Source organism: Rhipicephalus sanguineus, chromosome 3, assembly GCF_013339695.2.
Source record: "Rhipicephalus sanguineus isolate Rsan-2018 chromosome 3, BIME_Rsan_1.4, whole genome shotgun sequence".
In the NCBI taxonomy this organism is placed as follows: Eukaryota; Metazoa; Arthropoda; class Arachnida; order Ixodida; family Ixodidae; genus Rhipicephalus; species Rhipicephalus sanguineus.
Window position 1 is genome coordinate 115,224,358 of NC_051178.1, and position 21,908 is coordinate 115,246,265.

General features: G+C 42.5%; 1 protein-coding gene across 1 annotated transcript in view; it reads right to left on the bottom strand.

The window, feature by feature from the left end:
* The window catches only part of LOC119386995 (sorting nexin-13), a 59,332-nt gene that overhangs the window by 31,288 nt on the left and 6,136 nt on the right, over positions 1 to 21,908 (bottom strand). The window contains exons 4-12 of the mRNA XM_037654294.2: positions 17,376 to 17,465; positions 17,094 to 17,215; positions 15,950 to 16,065; positions 9,470 to 9,580; positions 8,834 to 8,922; positions 6,696 to 6,779; positions 6,053 to 6,194; positions 5,426 to 5,541; positions 4,595 to 4,694 (exon numbers count right to left, since the gene is read on the bottom strand). Coding sequence (XP_037510222.1) covers positions 4,595 to 4,694; positions 5,426 to 5,541; positions 6,053 to 6,194; positions 6,696 to 6,779; positions 8,834 to 8,922; positions 9,470 to 9,580; positions 15,950 to 16,065; positions 17,094 to 17,215; positions 17,376 to 17,465 — 970 coding nt within the window. The remainder of the gene's footprint in view (positions 1 to 4,594; positions 4,695 to 5,425; positions 5,542 to 6,052; positions 6,195 to 6,695; positions 6,780 to 8,833; positions 8,923 to 9,469; positions 9,581 to 15,949; positions 16,066 to 17,093; positions 17,216 to 17,375; positions 17,466 to 21,908) is intronic.

Here is a 21,908-nt window from a genome sequence, read left to right on the forward strand (position 1 = left end):
GCCACATGCATTTACTTCACCTACCATGTTTTACATGCAAGCCTATATGCTCCATCTGTGAAATTGGTGTCATGGAGTGTGCCCACACAAAGAAAAGCCTTTCACACACCCGATATTAATCTCTGTAGTGCTTACATCTATATTCTGCCACATGCATTTACTTCACCTACCATGTTTTACATGCAAGCCTATATGCTCCATCTGTGAAATTGGTGTCATGGAGTGTGCCCACACAAAGAAAAGCCTTTCACACACCCGATATTAATCTCTGTAGTGCTTACATCTATATTCTGCCACATGCATTTACTTCACCTACCATGTTTTACATGCAAGCCTATATGCTCCATCTGTGAAATTGGTGTCATGGAGTGTGCCCACACAAAGAAAAGCCTTTCACACACCCGATATTAATCTCTGTAGTGCTTACATCTATATTCTGCCACATGCATTTACTTCACCTACCATGTTTTACATGCAAGCCTATATGCTCCATCTGTGAAATTGGTGTCATGGAGTGTGCCCACACAAAGAAAAGCCTTTCACACACCCGATATTAATCTCTGTAGTGCTTACATCTATATTCTGCCACATGCATTTACTTCACCTACCATGTTTTACATGCAAGCCTATATGCTCCATCTGTGAAATTGGTGTCATGGAGTGTGCCCACACAAAGAAAAGCCTTTCACACACCCGATATTAATCTCTGTAGTGCTTACATCTATATTCTGCCACATGCATTTACTTCACCTACCATGTTTTACATGCAAGCCTATATGCTCCATCTGTGAAATTGGTGTCATGGAGTGTGCCCACACAAAGAAAAGCCTTTCACACACCCGATATTAATCTCTGTAGTGCTTACATCTATATTCTGCCACATGCATTTACTTCACCTACCATGTTTTACATGCAAGCCTATATGCTCCATCTGTGAAATTGGTGTCATGGAGTGTGCCCACACAAAGAAAAGCCTTTCACACACCCGATATTAATCTCTGTAGTGCTTACATCTATATTCTGCCACATGCATTTACTTCACCTACCATGTTTTACATGCAAGCCCATATGCTCCATCTGTGAAATTGGTGTCATGGAGTGTGCCCACACAAAGAAAAGCCTTTCACACACCCGATATTAATCTCTGTAGTGCTTACATCTATATTCTGCCACATGCATTTACTTCACCTACCATGTTTTACATGCAAGCCTATATGCTCCATCTGTGAAATTGGTGTCATGGAGTGTGCCCACACAAAGAAAAGCCTTTCACACACCCGATATTAATCTCTGTAGTGCTTACATCTATATTCTGCCACATGCATTTACTTCACCTACCATGTTTTACATGCAAGCCTATATGCTCCATCTGTGAAATTGGTGTCATGGAGTGTGCCCACACAAAGAAAAGCCTTTCACACACCCGATATTAATCTCTGTAGTGCTTACATCTATATTCTGCCACATGCATTTACTTCACCTACCATGTTTTACATGCAAGCCTATATGCTCCATCTGTGAAATTGGTGTCATGGAGTGTGCCCACACAAAGAAAAGCCTTTCACACACCCGATATTAATCTCTGTAGTGCTTACATCTATATTCTGCCACATGCATTTACTTCACCTACCATGTTTTACATGCAAGCCTATATGCTCCATCTGTGAAATTGGTGTCATGGAGTGTGCCCACACAAAGAAAAGCCTTTCACACACCCGATATTAATCTCTGTAGTGCTTACATCTATATTCTGCCACATGCATTTACTTCACCTACCATGTTTTACATGCAAGCCTATATGCTCCATCTGTGAAATTGGTGTCATGGAGTGTGCCCACACAAAGAAAAGCCTTTCACACACCCGATATTAATCTCTGTAGTGCTTACATCTATATTCTGCCACATGCATTTACTTCACCTACCATGTTTTACATGCAAGCCTATATGCTCCATCTGTGAAATTGGTGTCATGGAGTGTGCCCACACAAAGAAAAGCCTTTCACACACCCGATATTAATCTCTGTAGTGCTTACATCTATATTCTGCCACATGCATTTACTTCACCTACCATGTTTTACATGCAAGCCTATATGCTCCATCTGTGAAATTGGTGTCATGGAGTGTGCCCACACAAAGAAAAGCCTTTCACACACCCGATATTAATCTCTGTAGTGCTTACATCCATATTCTGCCACATGCATTTACTTCACCTACCATGTTTTACATGCAAGCCTATATGCTCCATCTGTGAAATTGGTGTCATGGAGTGTGCCCACACAAAGAAAAGCCTTTCACACACCCGATATTAATCTCTGTAGTGCTTACATCTATATTCTGCCACATGCATTTACTTCACCTACCATGTTTTACATGCAAGCCTATATGCTCCATCTGTGAAATTGGTGTCATGGAGTGTGCCCACACAAAGAAAAGCCTTTCACACACCCGATATTAATCTCTGTAGTGCTTACATCTATATTCTGCCACATGCATTTACTTCACCTACCATGTTTTACATGCAAGCCTATATGCTCCATCTGTGAAATTGGTGTCATGGAGTGTGCCCACACAAAGAAAAGCCTTTCACACACCCGATATTAATCTCTGTAGTGCTTACATCCATATTCTGCCACATGCATTTACTTCACCTACCATGTTCTACATGCAAGCCTATATGCTCCATCTGTGAAATTGGTGTCATGGAGTGTGTCTACACAAAGAAAAGCCTTTCACACACTCGATATTAATCTCTGTAGTGCTTACATCCATATTCTACCACATGCATTTACTTCACCTACCATGTTTTACATGCAAGCCTATATGCTCCATCTGTGAAATTGGTGTCATGGAGTGTGCCCACACAAAGCAAAGCCATCAAAAAAAAAAACTTTCTCGAGTTACCTGACCTAGGAATTGAACCCAGGCATCCTGCATGGCAATCAAGTACTCTAGAGCCATGCCACTACTTGAAACTGCTCCGGAAAAAACCTTCTAAAGGCGCCATGTTGAATGAGGAGCCAACATATGTAATATTTCGTGACAGAAGGGCAGACTCGCACCAGGCATCACAGCATAAGATGTGTGCAATGAGAGGGCAGTATAAAGTTTCCGATCTGTTAAAAAGAGGCTCAGCCACAATTCACAATCATCATCAGCAACAGCATGAACAAAGCGTGCAAGTACATAGGTGTGCGCATTGTCTTACGGACGTGTAGTGGGTACTTCGCTACTTTGCAAAATGGTGAATTATGCTGTAGTGGGTATTTCGCAACTGCACTTGCAGAGACTTCCCTAGAAGAGTTTACAACTCGCACAGATGTTCCTTCCCTCACGTTATGGTTGAGATGTCCACCAAGAAATGAAGCATGCAAGCGAATCAGAAGGTAATGAGAGCTGGTCCCAATAACACTATCAGGTTCCAATCTTCAAGGTATCATAAGCGTCCACCAAGTTTCAATGCAAAAGTGCATTATGTTGGGGGTCTACCAAATGTTGAAACACGTCATTTCCTTTGAATATATGTATCTGCCCAAACTCAACTAAGTAGCTGAGCTGCCAATATCCTTCCCAGTATCGCTTATGCCAATTAGGCGGCTTCTTTCCCAATAACGATTAATACGGCAATCGGGACGCGGGGGTGAACATGCCTGTGGAAGGTAACACCATGCCTCAGAACACCGTGAACAACAATGCCATTGTGGTTCGCTTAATGAGACATTCCAGAGGAAATTCACAAGCGGATAGCAACTACTTGCTTGCGTGTTGCCTGCATTCACGGAGCGAAATGTCACTATGACTTTTTGGTGTGTCATCAGTCACAGCATTACGCTGCTACTGACGATGCAATCGCCATGACATTCAGCTTACTATGAACACGTCGCGTGCTGCTTTCAGTCAAGCTGAATTCAAACGGCCATCAAACATTCAGCAACATAATCGTCATGGCTTTAGCGTCAATTATGACACAGAACCTTATTGCCACTTTCTTTTCAGAAACGGTATGCTGCCAATGTTAGGAGCATCAGCTAATGTCATCGGCGTGCCATTATTTAGGAAAAACTAGTGAGAAAATGCGGTTTCATGATGGGCGCCCGTGCTGCAACAGTAATGTGAAGTGTTTGACGGCAGCGCGAATAAGGAATCCGACTTTCTTTTTTTTAAGCGTACACAGGCACACATTGTCCGGATGGTATGGTACAAAGGCCAACTGCCATTCTTAAAACCTCGAAGACCCACAATTGCCTTGGCTAAATGGCCTTTGTCTACTACTGATTGATACGTAACATTTCCAACTGCCACGGTAACAGTCTTATTTACACACCTACAAAAAACACCTTCAGCAGAATGACTATTGCCAAAGGTTCACAGATGTGGGCTGCTCCAGACATCGTTATTTATTGCAGGAAAGCTAGCTCCAAAAGATTTTGTAGACATGAGAAACTGAGTTGAGGTTCAAGCATGGGTATTATCAACAGAAACCTCTCCATTAATCATTGAAGAACCTCTATACACAATATATATATATCTCACACCAATTAAATCTAAGCAGAGTTGTGGCAAAGAATTGTTTATGATCATCTGCAACTGAACTTACCCATGAAGTATGATAATGCAATGTTGTTGGCCAGGACAACATCGAATGGCAATTGGAATAACTCCACTCCTGGAGCAGTCAGCTTCTTCCAGTCAATTTGCTAAGTAGAAATGACAGATAACACCAACCTTTAATGTGCAGATCATCATTTTTTTTTCTGACAAGTTGAAACTAGCCATGCACCGATTCACAAAGTGACGTTTGCATTTCAGTTGGAAATAGGTGTTACTGAGAATGCATTTTCGACAAGAATGACTGCTGCTGACTACAGTTAACAAATATCACTATAGTGTCCTAATGTTAATTTTTTAAAACACATATCACAACCTCGTCACACTAGGTTCTACATTTTAAAAGCATTTACGTGAGATCTCATAATAGGGGACTCTGGTTACCAATCTTCACCACCAGGGGCCCTTAACTCTAATGAGCAACTAAAATGAACCAAACGTGCATTTCGCCCCCATCGAAATACAGCCATCACAATCGGGATAGAACATGTGACCTCAAGCATAGCAGCGTAATGCTATACAACCTGAAAAGTCGCAAAGTTTAGTTCAGCAAAGCAGACGTGGGTGCAAAATAAAAAATAAAAAAAAATTTTTTGGGACGCCAAATTACTGCAGTTTCGTTTCTTTTATAATCTGTATGCCACCACTGTAAAGACACAGAAGGATTGAGCCGTGATGGGCCTGTTAAGGCAATTAATTATCAGACAACGGAAAGCTACCAGTACGGGAATTCTCAGCAACACTTGTAAATGCTAAGTTACTTATCAACATCTGTGATAAGGGACATGATTTTGACAAGTGGTTTCAGGTCGATACTCACGGAAGGTAGACCGGTGGAATCAGTGTCGAGGCTTCCATCGTAGAGACGCTGAAGCCTGTTCTCCACAACCTTTTTCACATAGTGCAAGCTGTTCAGTTGCTTTTTGATCACAGTATCTGAGCAAGTAGCAGTGAAAATTTTGTCAATTGGTGTGTTTAAATGCAAGTGTCAAATGTAGCACTACTTTTTCTTATGCAAACAATGCTGAAATGTGTATTTAACTACAAACGTGTGAAACCACCATATTGTTTTTTTTTCCCCACAGTGTTAGCTCTCTTGGCAAGAGAGTAACAGAAAACAAAGAGCTAACAGTCATGCTACTTATAAATAATCACACAATTAAATTAAACACATGGTTGCAGTGAAAACTAGTCAAATCAAGATTACAAAAGCAATAAAACATTCGTAACATACTTAATACATGCAATGTAATTTACACATAGCATTAAAGGTGGCGCACAATATCTGCTGCAAGGAAGAGAAGCACTGCATCAGAGAAAAGTTTCCCTCAACTAGATATCACTGTCAGAAAATTTTTAATGATGACTGGTAAACTTTTTCCATCGTAACGGGCCAATGAATTTTAAATGTTACTTGATGTTTTTCTACAATAGCTGCAGTTCTTACCGTCATTGCCTCCAGTGTCTTTTGAGCGTTGTATGGCAATTTCCTGGAGGACAATTTCTTTGACAGCTTCCAGCTCACTTATGTTGTCAGTGCACTTCAATACAGTCAGGAACTCATCACTTGTGGGAATGTTGTTGGAACACTGCATTGGGGGGGGGGGGGGGGGGGAGAGAGAGAATAGAGGCGGTTCATGATGACGATGGTTTTCTTTTTATGACACACGGAAAACCTCGAGCATAACAGCCCTGCTGTAAAATTGGGGCATTTTAAAATAAAATAAGGTCCATTATAATAAACACACAATTTATTTTTAAGGTTCCCCTGCATCATAAAGAAAAACATATTGTCATGATCCTAACTATATTTTTTTTAAAGGTGATCCCGTTACGTAGAGAAGCTTTGTTTTAGCAAAAGTGACTGAGCACATACCGCATTTGACAGTGCATACTTAGGGCAGTGCAGTACAGTACTTTCTTAGATCAGTGCCAACTAAATGTGAACAATGACGAGTGATAATAACATAGCTGTGACAGTAGGTGACACTGATTGTAGGGTAATGGTAGTGATAATGCCATTATGCCACAGCTTGATGTTTAAATAAAGTTTTCACGCTTAAACCTTAGGGAGAAAGCGTGTCACTTACCATCCAGACAATGGTTTGATTTACATAGTCGGGGTCTGAGACAAGGTCTATCACAGGCAGCAGCACTGTGTTTACAAGAAGCTCCTGGAAAGAAAGTGCAGGTAAGCACTGGCACGGGTGAGCAAGTAAGGATAAAATGTGAGCACTGCTTAGCAAACAGTACAGCATAGAGTAATAATAATAATAATATCGGGGGTTTTACGTCCCAAAACCACGATATGATTATGAGAGACGCCGTAGTGGAGGGCTCCGGAAATTTCGACCATCTGGTGTTCTTTAACGTGCACCTAAATCTAAGTACACGGGCCTCTACCATTTCGCCTCAATCGAAATGGGACCGCCGCGGCCGGGATTGAACCCGCGACCTTCGGGTCAGCAGCCGAGCACCGTAACTGCTATACCACCGCGGCGGACCGTACAGCATAGAGTAGTCGCACAACAAACGTTTGCATTACAAATGCTGCTAAAGTCAATCTCTCCTCCATATTGGTGACTGAAAATCAGAACCATTTCTCCTGTCACATAGCGAATGTACTAACAAATGGGGTGCTGAAATCTGCTGTCTGCAAGGCTCAATTTACTGTTGCAACTGCGTACATTGCCAGGTGCCACCCCTAAAATGTAATGAACCTAAAACGTAATCAGCTGAAATGTAATCAACACGGTGCAGTGCAGTCATGTCACTCTACTACTCCCACTTGTCAAACAACATGTAAATGCGGTTGATTTAGGAAACTGGGTCACCAAGAGAAATGTAGCAGCTTTTCTATTCCTACTATATTGCCTCCTAGGTTGTAGCAGCATAATGCAATTTACGAGCACTCCTTGCACAGCTCATCTCAACTTAAAACAGCACATTGCTGCCCGACTTCGTAAAATTGGGTCCGTGCAAATGCGAGAGGGTTCAATTACGGTGAGCTTGCTGGACTTGACAAATGTCCACCTGTCAAGTTGATATATGTGCTTCTAAACCAAGGTAGCTATTATCCACAGGAGGAGCAATTCTACTTTCTTGGCACGTGAAGCTTGAAGTGTAAACTTCAACGCGTTCGGCGTCTGCTAACCTTGAAATATTCATGTGAGCGATACAGCACTGTTGCTAGTCCACTTTGTGAACTAGTCCACCGAGGCCCAATGTGAGTTCTGTGCCTCTTGCACCATGAGCCTTGCATTACTTCTCCTGCTGATGTAGACATTTCTGTGAACTAATTCTCCAACAAGCCTGCAGGCATTATGTCTAGGGCTTCGTGCTTTCGGATAAATCCAAAAAAATCTTGCCAACACTTGCTGGTTAGATTTTTGACAATTTGGATTTATCCGATGAACTTCTATTTTAATGGCCAATATGACCCTGTTCTGTTCTTTGTTGAAGGGGGCATGTTCTAAGTGGTCACTGATACATTGGCTGGTTTGGCCTATATAAACTTTGCGTCACATCCACAGTATCTCGTAGACCACACCCATCACACATTTCACAATAGGCTTGTGGCACACAGAACAAGAAACGTCAACGTATGTAGGGCCCCCAGGAGCACAAGACGACATGTTGATATACGGTCCCTTGACGGCACTGGGGCGGGCCAGACGACATTAAATATATCGTAAAGTATGCTTGCCTCTACAACAAGCTTTAAGGTTGTAATACGCCTAAGCATAGTGTTGTAGGTGTCTTGTATTCAAGTATTTGTGCTTGTGTTTGTGTGTTTGTGCATTCAAACCTTCCAGATAACTATAACATGCTTCATGTGTTTTGATGTTTTCATATTCGGATATCGTTTCATCTAAGATATTGGAGTATTGAGAATAATGCAAAATTAAACTCCGAATTTCGGAGAATTGGCGATTTATGAGAATAAACTCCGATAAACACCAAATTTCCACCAAAAAAAATAAAATCCAAAAAACAACCTCTGAATTTCAAGAAAAGTAAACTCCAAAAACACGGAGCCCTAGTTATGTGAACTAAATGATGACGTGAAATTGACGTCATGTTGCAATGACGAAATTAAATAAGGTACGACATCGGCCGTACTAGTTCAGTAAGCGCAGGTAAATTGTAGGGGCTGTATTTTTACCCGAGATATCTTCTTCAGTTTTCAGTCCATGAAATGATACTAATGCAACTGCTGATGACTTACTCTTAGGAATATCCTCATGACTTTGTTTTGGAAATCTTCTGGCGGCAAAACCAAGTAAAGAAGCACTTCTCCGACTTGTTGGAGGTACTCTGTAACAAGCGGGAGCGGCGTGCAGAAAGTTTACGCACAACTTGGGGAAAAGACCCAACAATACGAGAAATCGGAAAAGCATTTTTGTTTCTTTTTAACTGAACCATTACTACCACGCGGGAAGTTCATACTTGTAGTACAATTAAAAACATTTTAAATTTGTATTAAACAGAGGAAAATTTCTGCTTGGCTATGAATGCGAAAGCTCTAAAACATACCTCACATGTGTTTCATATCATGGTTATTAGATACAGCACAAATAAGGCTGCTTTTACTGTTTTTTTCCAATTGAGCAAGCTGCGAAACAGACATACGCACTGTACAGAATATTTGCCATCCCAAATGCCTCGAACCGTGTTAGGAACATTGTTCAAAACTGTTAATTCCGGTAAAAAACACGCATTGCAGTAGGCTGCAGTTGGTACAAGATCACTTTGGAGAAATATTTTTTTCTCTATAGAGGAAAAGAATGTACCGCTGTAATCTCAGGCGATGTACTTTATGCTTTTCCACGCGTTTCACGTTGCAAACACGATTTTGTCTTACCCAATTCCCGCTCTTTAGAAATGCAGACTAGATCACGGCACATGCTACGCTCCATGGTGGTTTCTAAACTGAAGAACAACGTAAGCAAATCTGGGCTTTTTCCTCCAAAATCTGAAAACAAAGTATGAGAGAGAAAAGGCAATTCAGACTTATGAATGTGCACCACATAAAAGTTGTCATCAACATAAGAGCTCTGTTTCCGAAGATCGAGCTCCGAGACGTTGCACTAATGTGCAAATGACATTTTTGCATTTTGCACATACCGATTTGATGTAAACGGCTAGCAGAATGAAAGTCTTAAAAGGTAAGAGTTGCCAGAGAACCCAGATGCCTTTTTATTTTAGCATCTGCCGAAACTTGAAAGAACAATCTAAAAATTTAATTCATATATGAACTGGCTTGCAAATATATAGTTCAGAATTGTCATAAAACAATCATGGTTTCATGCAGGAGAACATGAACAAAGCCAGACTTGTAACAAGCCTAAGAGGCTGTTCTTTAGGCTGTCAACTTATTGAGTGCAGTGGTTTGACTGCCTCAAATTGACACCCCAAATGTCCGAAGCTACCGAAATGAATTAGACACAACCTACTGAAACTAACAGACAATGAAGCTAAGAAAGGTATATAGGGGATATTATTTGTATGTTTTAGCTATAGCATAGTAATTATTACATAAATGGAAAAAGATTAAAATGGATGAAAAATCAACTTGCCGCAGGTAGGGACCGAACCTACAAACTTCAGATAACACGTCTGATGCTCTACCTATTGAGCTAGAGCGGCAGTCGCTTTCCCATCCACTTTATTGGGTATTTATGTTTGTGTAATCCTAGGAGTGTAAGCGTTGCTTGCAGCCATGACAGCGAGTGTGCAACACTCTTTCGTTGCCAGTTGGTGTCACGTAGCATGTGATCCTATTACGAGCTGGCAGCTGACCAATAAACCCTCGTATATTACCTAAGGCATCAAGCCTGCCTGAACGAGACACTTGCGATGAATGAACAAATGCAGCTTCATTGTCTATTGGTTTCAATAGGCAGCGTCTAAGAAAAGAAACGAGCCCTCGATAAATCCCCCCCTCTTTTGTACCTACAATATGTGTGTTCTTTGAAAGCTTGAATCCAAGCTTGAACTGCGTGAGAGGTAGCGCACATACAAATGCTTTGACATATGCGGTAAGAGGTACATTGGACTGACCGAGCACTGCCTGAACGAGTGATTTTGACAGCATAATTAAAATGCAAACAGCTGTGTTTCTAGACAACTGGTCATGCACATGAAAGACTGTGGGTGTAGACCTAGGACTCATAGCTGCAGGTTTAAACTTAGGTCTGAAAATTGTGGTTCTTAAAAACGTCGGCAACCGAATAGCACAGAAGATTTCGCAAACACCTGAGATTATGCATCTTGACGAATGCTCTGGAAGCATAGCGTCAACAGAATTGCCAAACAAAGTGATGAACTTTCTCTCACGATCGTACAGGTGTGGTCGCTTGCGAACTTGTTTCCTGTACTGCATCTATTATGTTGTCTTCAGCATGTGAGATAAGAAAATGCCTGCATATATACTATACCATGTATGAGTGCATGTGGACAGATTTAGATTGCTTGGAACATAATGCTCTGTCTGTGTTGTCTTTTTGTAACTTTTGTTCCCTCGGCAATGTAAATTTCTGTGCTTATTGCCAATACGGTTACCAATACGGACAGCTAAGGTACTACATTTCTGATGCAGAAACCACTTAGATTTGAGCAAGTACAGTGAGAAGGGCGCTTTTGCTCTGAATGCCTCTAAAAGACCGCGCAGCTATGCATGTTACAGTGATGTGATTGACTGAAGCTGTTTTGGAGCAGGTTTTTGGAGCAGCAAAAAGTGCGTTTTGGAGCAGGTAAAAGGGCTTTTGGAGCAGCCAAAAAGGCGTTTGGGAGCAGGGAAAACAGCTTTTGGAGCAGCTAAAAGCTACTGCCAAGTGGAAAAATGAACCGTGTGAAGCAACACAGTCAAATAAGGAGGAACTCTTTTGAAATAAAAAGTTCTGTCCAATAATGGGTGTTTGCTAACACCATTGGATCACCCTAACAGCCCCATAAATGTAAACATTGGCATTGCGTTTTTATAATGGCTTAGGGTGGCCAAACAAACAACGCAGGTAGGGTTTCCCAGCTACAGTAGAATCTCGGTGATACGAATCTGAAGGGGGAGCGACAATATTCGTATCGGCCAAAATTTCGTATCATCAAAAAAAATCACAGCATATCCACGGAGTGAATGATGATGAGTGGGCGAAGCTGCGGAGGTTCATCGGTAAACCGTGAATCTTCCGTGAATTCTGCCCAGTAAATCATCACCGACGTGAGATCGGGCGCGTTTATACTAAAGGTTCGATGAGAGTTATGACGACTTGCAGCTCACTTTAATTTTACATGTACGCTGTGAATTTTCATTGTTTAGAAAACCATTGCTTTAGAAAACTTCTGGCGTCTTTCGTTAAGCAGCTGGCGTCTTTTCGTTTTGCTTTAGAATCATCTGGCGTTCTTTCGTTTTGCTTTTAGAAAACATCTGGCGTCTTTCGTTGGTTTATACCTCTGTCACACGGCCACCACCGATCTCCATTCACTCCGTTCGTCGTTTAACTCCCTGATGAAGCATTACGAGAATGGAGTTGTGGCCGTGCTACACGGCTCGGTGCAAGCTTTCGACGGTGGCCGCATGGGGCAGAAACAGCGCCGCTGCGCTCGTCGAAACGTCAAATTTTTTGCCTGTGCAGTCGCCTTCAAAGCAACAAAAACGTGTTTTTGTGTGTTGATGAAGTGCACGGAATCACCATTGCTGTCACAGTGCTTGTGCGTGCGCCTCACACGTGCAGAAACAAATATGGCGCGACGCTTCACAGCGGCGGCTTGGCGAGGCGTTGGTGTGGAGAGTACAAGCGCTGATGTTAGAAAAAAATACAACTAAAACTTACACTACGGGACGTGAAATGCTACGCAAAAAAGAGCATAGTTTTTAAAATTATAATTGAGCTCATTAGGACGATTTTTCTAGAGCGGTTTTCAGCGTAGCAGTAGCTGGCTGGGAACGAGAGTACTCCATCGAGCCGAAATGGGCATAACCGAACTCCCTCCACCAAAAGCTCCATTTAACTTCCTCAGCGAAATGGTGACCGTGTGACATGAACCCCATCTCCCTCGAGGAAAAGACGAGGGAGTTAAACGGAGTTCACGGGTGCCCGTGTGACAGGGGTATTATTTCATCAATCAACGGCGTTTTGAACAAAATTTTTATTGTTTAATCACGCACAGGAGAAATCTCACCAGGCACTACCTTGGAGGTAAACAATGGCTGCTAATGGGAATGAGAGACAGAAGAAGTCGGCTTTTAGCTAACACTTACACTTCTACTAACGTTTCCTACTCGAACATGCCAATGGCTGCTAATGGGGAATGAGAGACAGAAGAATTCGGCTTTTAGTTAAAGGGGTGGTGCCATCAAATTTCGAGGCTATAACAAGCCTGTTGTGGGTTTCCTTTGTATGCAAGGACATTCCACACGAAGGGTCGGACACAGCAAACGTTTAGAATATATTTTAATTCACTTCGAAAGTGTACCTAAATGCTCATTCTCCCGATCGAAACCCATCGCTAGTGCGCCAACACTGACGTAGATCTGTAGGATTGGCAACGAAAGTTGTAGTGACGTCACACCAAATCTGCTGTAGTAACGTGAGTGACCTCCGGACCTCCGCCACTTCCGCAACGTACGTACCGGCTGTAGTGAACTAGAATATATTCTAGTTCACTATAGTACCGGCAAAGCATCGGTTGCTACATCACTCGCCGAGTTTCGATTGCTTCCTGGCCATGTGCGTCACAGCCTTGTGTGGTCACGTGACCACGCCTACTACACTTCTACGTCACTTCCCAACCTCGGCGCCCAGAAACCGAAACCAAAAGTTGTCCAAATAAAAAGGCGATATTAAATTATTTAGCGAGAATACATGAATTTTGGTGCGTGCATCATGCTTTCTGGAGCTATAGGAAACGCTTACAGCAAAGAACGCGCAAGCCACAAATTTGGTGGCACCACCCCTTTAACGCGCACGCTGCGAATTTTTTATTGTTCAACAACGCACAGGAAAAATCTCCCACCGGCACCACCTTGGAGGTCAAGATCTGGTACTAGCGTTACGACTGGTTACGCACTACGACTAATACGACTACGAGGGACGAACGGGTGCCGCCTTAAGGAGCTTCGCCCCTAAAACTAGCAAAACCTGTTTTCAAACCACGATATACGCACAAAACATTTATTTCCGTCAAAAGAACTCGCGTACGCCTTTCTGGGACACACGTGAACGGACCAATAAGGGACGGCGCAGCTGGCTTCCACGAAAGCGTGCGTCAAAGCTTCGCTTGAGGCCAACTAGCTGAAAACTAAGTGAAGTCCGCTCCACCATAGTGACAAGCGAAGATGGACACGAACGCCGAAAGGCTTCGTGCCAGGGGCGTAGGCAGAAATTATTCGGGAGGGGGGCACTTCCATGATATGAAGTGGGGGCCGGGCAGGCAGATGTGGTCAAGTGTCATTTTGGGCTCTGTATGCCATAGCAAAGACACCCCCCCCCCTTTGGCTGCGCCACTGCTTCGTGCCTTTTTTTGCGCCTTTAATATACCGCTGCGTTAGCCGCGTACCTTCGGATCTAGCAATCGCTATCGATGATCGCGTTGATAGCGACCGTGGTTTCGTGCGCGGCGGTTGCGGCAAGCGGTAGTTCCGTTTTCAATCCGCCTGCACTGGCCGCGCACGTGCCTTCAAAACTGCGTCGTTTATAGATAGCAACTATCTATAATCGCATCTGCCGCGGTTTTGCCCGCGGCGTTTGCGGGAAGCAGCGTCGCTTGGACTGGGTGGGCGTTGAACGCGCTTGCACTTCGCAGTTCCGTCAGTTTCGCCGTCGCCATACATGATAGTGTGAAGAGCGACCGCGGTATCGCCCACAGCGGTTGTGGCAAACGATAACCACAGTTCTGACAGTGTGCGCGCTGACCGCGCGCGTACTTCCGAAGCTAACGGCATTCTGCTCTCGGCTGTCGCTCGACAGATTTGGTACCAAAGTTCGTGTCACCAGCCGCGACGCGGAAAAGTGTTCGGAAGATCCAAATTTCGGCCCATTCGACACAGTGGAATTCGGCTGGGGAATTTCGCGAATCCGTATCAGCAGGTTACGTTTACATCAACGCCTCCTAAATTGGCTTACTGTGGGTTCGCAAAAAGCCAGGATCGGATTTGGGTTGCAATTTTTGTCAAGTCCAAATACGTCTGATATGCAGGTCTTTGGAGTTTTCAGTACACCTGCTGAATTCCGGTGCTGCTTCACGGACTGAATGTGCCTCTTGCTTGTAGCATGTCGCTTTATCGCTGCAAAACCATGCTGTCCGCAGTTAATAGTCTGACTGTGGACAATGCAAAATTCACTGCCATCGCTGCCTTGGCGACACCATCTTCGTCCATCTTGTTCAGGATGTTGACATTGAACTAGGTGGAACGACCCGAGGCTCTGAGACGGCGAGACACGAACAATGCGAAAAGCAATTTCCCTCAAGAAACGTGTAGCGATACGCTTTTTTCTAATCCCGCCGAGGTCGGAATAGTCTTTGTTGGAAGCCGTTCCACGGCGAACGTAGTTTTCCACGAGTTTTGCTCACCGATAGGAGTCGCGTTCCGTGAAAATCCTCAAATAACACGAAGCTGCCAATTAACTGCGCCAGTTCACGGCTGGCGCGATGCTTGTCCGCCATCTTGCCAGCTTCGCTGCTTGCGAAAACCTCGGTTAGGAGACTAAGTGCTGTTATTTCTGCTGTGTAGCTACCCCTAACCATTGTTAAGGTTGTCCGTGTGACAGGAGTATAACACTGGTTCGAGTAGCGGAACTTAAAAAGGCGGGGGCAAAAATAACACAGGCATGGGCGTTGCTGTACTAACAGCTGAAACTACTTTTATGTTGCTGCGGCGGTGCGGTCACACCAGCTCGCGGCGAGCCGCTCCTTCCAAGGTGCATTTTTGAGGGGTCACGCCAATTTACAGCAGTCTGGAGAGGGTTATCTCAGCCCCCAAAAGCCTGAGCAAGCCAAACCAGCGCTTAACGAGCCTACCCATCAATCTGCGTCTGGTCAGGTCCCCCAGAAAGCGCCGGGCAGCGTGCCGCGAAAAATGATGCACGAACCCATTCCTCTCGCGGCACGAAAATTTTGCCGCGCGGTGCGGCGGTGCGCTGCGCACGTTTTTACGCTAAATGTGCTTATAGTTTGGCGCAGTTTTGGCGCAGAACAGCGGAGATGTAGCAGGATGTAGCAGGTTTCACGTCTTGGCGCAGTTTGGCGCAATTGGTGCAGCTATCACATCACTGATGTTATTGCACAAAAGAAATCTTTTATGAAGCATGCATTGGTGCTTTTTAATCAGGTAACTGAGTCTCACCATCATCTTTCTTATGCTTTAGCCTAGACTGCGCTTGGCGAAAGAGACGCAGATGGGATGCAAAATCATCGACTAGTTGAATGGTGAGGTACTGGACCCAGTCCACACCTTTGGCCCTGCAAAAAATGCAGCAATGTGCAGTTAACGTAAAACAAAAAAATTCGCTCAGTAATTAGCTGGCACTGCCGACCCCGACAAGCAATGAGAGAGAGAGAGAGAAATAATGATAAATTCAATACACAAAAAAAACACACATTAAATTGTAACACTTCATAATTGAGTTCTGACTGCGCAGATATCTAGGGCTATCAAAGCTGACTATTGTTGGCGAAGGTGAAAACATCCAAAGAGTTTTATGTGACAGAAAGACGTTTAAGACAAGCATTACCACGTGAAAAAAAATATCGAGAATCAAAAAAAAAAAAACATTTTAGTCATTACAGTAATGCTACAGCACATGTATGATTAGTTTAGTTGTGAAAATGAGCACTTTGAACTTTAAAAATTAACGAAAAATGTTTATTGTAATGTAAAGCTAAGTAAATTGTTAAGGCATAAGGATGGAGAAAGATGAAAAAAGATCACGCCCCACACAATGTGAGCTCAGAACATGGCTCACACTGTATGTGCTCCTTTTCTTCTCTCTTTTTCACTAGTTACCATGTTTTTCACTATTTAACAATCTTTGGCCACAGTAAAGCTGGCATATGTAATTTACAGTGAATTAAATTAGCAAAAAAATTAATTTGCTTGATACAACATAGCAAAATTTAGTAACAGCTGAAAATTACTTTTGCAATGAACTAATTCGGCAATATGCAATTTTCCTTTTCGAACTAAATCCAAGTCCAAGCAGTGTAATAATATAAAAGATGTTAGTTGAAGACAACTTAAATCTACCACGGAATGACTGTGTACTGTACATGAATTTGCCAAGCAACAAGACAATAATAAACAAAAAATGCAAACTTGAAGCGAATTCGACTTCGCAATAGTGGTTTATGACAGCCATTTTTTTCTGCCAAAATGAAAATGCGCCCGACATTTTGACCCCACAAATTTCAACACACTACCAAGAACAGTTTTATGGGCCCACCAATTAAAATGAACATGAAGGCATCTTAAGCTCGATGCACTACATTACCTCATTGATAGATTGACAATCACTTGATGAACAAGATCTCGAATGTGGTCCGTGAAAGCCTCATCATTTGAGAGGTCAAGATACCAATTGTACACGTAGTCACGGAGAATGTAGTTCAGAACCTGGAAGGAAGACAGCCAAAGCAGTGCCACATCAATTCCAACAGACACAGACTTGATAATACACTCTATTACGAGTATTCATGCAAATAACAATGACATCACGGGGACATTGTCAATATAATGCAGGAGCGAAATTAGTATAAAATGCTGTATATCATACCTCTGATAATGGGTCATCTATGGCTGGATGCCCAGTCAAATACCGCACGTAACGAGTCTTCTTAGGGGGCTTTAGAATGGCTGTTGTGATCTAAATAAGACAGACAGAAAGTAAGCATCCAATGAGCACTGTTAATATCACAAGATAAACAGCACCATGAAACTTGACACTAAAATCAACAAATCAAATGCCTATAAACTGTAGTTAGGACTCTAAAAGAAATGCATGAAACCTTGCGAGTGTTCAGTGATTTCTGCGTTCCAACACCACATCTGAGCTATAAGAGACGCCGTACTATAGAATGCTTTCAACACCCTGGATTTTTTTTTTTTAGAACTTGGAAAAAGTCCTGGCATTAAAGCAACAAACAAATTGTGCCTCCACCTCACAAGAATGTGGCTCGTATTGCGAGAGTTTCCGTTAAAGTTACTAGAGGGAAGAATGGCGCTGCAATGATCAGGCTACCATGGGAATAATGGTTTGTAAACAGGTTCATTTTAACTTCTCTGCAAGCAGCCTTAGACATTCGTGTGTGTTTAATAATACTTATGTTTCAAGATGTCTAAACATTCATGGTTTGGTAAACACAATAAGGAAGCGCTTCTCAGTACAGATGCACAATCATTGCGAATTGTTGAATTTTTTTTTTCTCTGAGAGTTTATTTCAGACATGCACTGTACAAACAGTAGTCTTGCAAGACATGGCTAAAGGCATTAGCTTGTCTGATTGAGCCACATCACATGGCGCAATAAACACAATACACCCTGTGCGCTTAAAATGCAATACAGTAAAACCTCGTTAATACATTTTACAGGCTATTGTGCTGTAAAATGCAAGTCCTGCTTTATTCCTACGGGGGTCATACATACTTACTATAGGGTCACATATATGTACAAAAACTGTGACGATGCTTCCATTGACTGCTACGTGTCGGCGCTGAAAATGGTAACAGCGCAGTATGGTAGTGTCTTTACAAGGAAGAGCAAAACTGCCTGTCGTGTCTAACAAGCACTTAGTGATGTGAATAACTGTCGGTGGGGAGACTACATGTGCACGTATGCAGGAATCAAGGGACGCTAAGGAGAAAAACACTTTTTCTTGCGTAAGTTACTCACAATTTCAGAATACCAAAAGCACCACTTTTACCACCAGGAGACGCTTGGTGATTGCAGAAGAGGCTTGGTAAGCAAGGAAATGTGCAAAAAGAAAATGCTAGTGGTGACGCCTCCTTGAAGTTCTAGCACCAGCTTCCCCATGAAGTCATATACAGTATTTGCTATCATATATCTGCTAGGGCCTACGTAATCGTTTATTAGTAAACATTGTTTTAATTGGGTTCTAAAGGACCTAAAGTCTTAACATGGCGTGTTTCAGAAAATTGAATTGAACCAATGTGGCCAAAATACACAAGAGGACTTTGAAGTTGGTGACGTGACACTGATGTTCATGTGCTGAAGTTTTGGCACGAATTTCACAAATGAAACTTTGACCTTAATTTCCTCTTCTGTTAAGTATTCTATGACGGCAAAATTAATGACAACACAGTTCCAAATGAATAATTTATATATCTAAACTGACTTAATGTTTGACTTAAGTGTCGCTTTTACAAAGCATACGCCTACACGACTTTGTGGTTGGGCACCTCTCTCCTTTGTCATATACTTATAGTCGTCCTGCCATTGGACCAATAAAAGAAATGGTTGTTACAGTGTGCACTACATCCTGTCACCATGTTTTCTGACAGTTTTTTGTGCACTGAAAGCAATTTCCCTGCCAGAAAAAAACAAACTGTTCTCTGATCTTATGTTTTCCTGGATCACGCATTCCATTTTCTGTGGTTGCTTAAAGGGACACCAAAGAGAAACAACAATTAGTCGAGACTCATTACACTCTGAAAACTCTAGTGTCATTATTTCACCATCATAGATTTATAATTAGATGAGAAAATAAAATTTTCAGCCGAAAGCTCTGATAGTGACGTCACCTGTTTCGAAGTGTTTTTTTTCGTATTTTGGCCACATCGGCTCAACTAAATTTCCAGAAACTTGATATGTTAAGTACCTGGCTATCTCCAAAGACAATGTACTTCGTTTTTACCGATTAGGAACTACGTAGGCCCTAGTAGATGCCGTGGAACATCACGGTGACCGGTGCTGGAACTTCAAGGAGGTGTCGCCACCTGCATTTTGTTTTTGCACGTTTTCTCGCTTACCAAATGTCTTCTCGCATCGTCAAAGAGTAACTTATTAATACGAGAAAAATCTTTTTGTTCTTTAGTGTCCCTTTCAGAAACACAACAATGGGGTTGTCCTGTATTTTGTTGAGTACATTAAGTGTGAAAGGTTGTAAAGCAGTACGAAGTTAGAAGTACAAAATTCAGGCAAATACATCAACCACTCGTCATTTCCACACTAGCTAGACCAAGACGCTCGCGGCTCCCGCAAACGCCGTGACCGTCATCACCAGTAATTTTCGTAAGTAAATTCGCCAGTAAATTTCGCTTTACAGTCTGCAGCGCAGCCAGAAATGACATTTCAGAGCCACACGCTTCGAAGCAGACCATGACAGCCACTGAGCCGCTGCAGACAGTACTGTTTCTGTCATGCTATGTGTCGGTTTCCGCCCGAACGTGCAATGCTTTTTAAAAAGAAAGCAAGACACACAAAAAAAAGTGCAGATCTTCTGGATTGGGAACAATGCACAATGGCTTGACAGTGACCAGACCTGGTTTTGAGACGATTTACAGCCCACTTCATTGTCAAGGACTACCATTGAGGCATAACAGGTTGAGCTCAAAGCGCTGTATGGTGGAAAGCCCTTTGAGCAAGTCGCTGATGTAGCACCTGCTGGAGGCCCCCTTTTTTTTTGCTGTCTGTACAAGCACAAACTGAAGGCCTGTTTAACCAGAACTGCTGTGGTCCCTTCTCTATTCAACAATGTCAAACAAAGGAGGTGGCCTGGCAGCATTAAAGACACTAAATAAAAAGTACTACTAAATCAGTTTAGCACGATAAAGTGTTCTCTTGAAAGCATAATTCCATTAATTCTGGTGCAGAAGCTGCCTTGCTTGGAAAAAAAAGACTTCCACTTCATTTTGTGGGATGCGGAGTCGTGAAGGACGGATCCCAACATAAAACAAAACGATGTTTATTAACGTAGTAGCAGCAGCAGGGCAAGCATGCCGATGCTGCGCTTCGACAGGTTAGAGAAACAAACATGCAACCAAGCTTGGTAGCTTGGGTTATATAGCCAGTAGTGGTGACGTAAGCCTCCGACGAAACTGCGTGGCGCTGTCTTTTATCGGAAGCGTGTTGAAGCAAGTAGCTGTGTCACGCCGGGCTAATCAGTGACGAGACGGAGGCTGCGTAGGTCTGTGCGCAGTGGTCGCCACAATTTCATTTTATTTTATTATACTGTCAGCCCCATTTGGGCTATAACAGAGGTGGCAAAAACAAACATACACACATACAAGAAAATAGGTACTTCCTAAAACTTCATGTGCCAATACATTAGTAATATGATATCATGGATTTTCTTTCGTGGGTTGGTTCACTGTGGTAAAGTAAAATTTATGGAGTTTTTTTTTGTTCCCTTTAATGAATTTTCTCATTATTTCATATTTACTACATTTCAAGCAAGTATGTTAGTGTGTCACAAATTTCAAAGCAGCGTGGCATGTTTGGGTCATTAGTGTTAGTGATGGTCGTCAAAGTGCTCTGCACTGAGTTTACAATTAATTTTGGAATGCAACGTAATAACTGTCAATTGATAAACAAATTATTCCAAGCAAACACTGTAAAAACCTTGTAATGCTACTAAGAACTAGCATGGGAATTTAAAACCTGTATTATTTTGTTCCTGCATCTTTCTTCATAAACCAGACACTGCTCATGGTAAGATAGATGCATGCGACAACCTCCAGTGTTACTTGTCAGTGTCCGTTTAAATATGTGCAGCGGAGGTGACACACTACGGAAATTTCTTTTCTTTCAGAAAACCAACAATGTATGCGTAATTTTAAAAAATGACATTCACTGTCAACAGCCTTTCTTAATGTGATATCAAAAGTTGATTGGTTACTTTCTACTGTCTGTCATAGTTGATTTTGTTCAATGTTTTTGAGCTGCAGGTAAGTAAGTATGGCCGCAGCAACTTTATATGTGGACCTCCAGATTTATTGAAACAATAGTACAATGTGTTTTTATTGTCCTCCATGGCGCGCACTGTTCTTGTCACTAACGACAGTGCAATGGAACGGAAGCCCTCTGCCGAGAATAAGATATAGCTGCACATTTGCCCACACACCGTGGTTCCTGCATGTGTGGCCAAAGCTTCTCTAACATCTGCGTACTCAGATGCAGTAAAATTTGATTTCTTTCTTAAATAAAACAAAACAAAATTACCTATATATATCAGCCATAAATCAGTATCTCTGCATAGCACCAGATTGTATGTTAAAATAGGCATACATTTTTGCAAGTTCATCTCCATGGTGCGATTGCTATGCACATGCATTTGCGTTTGCTGGCATC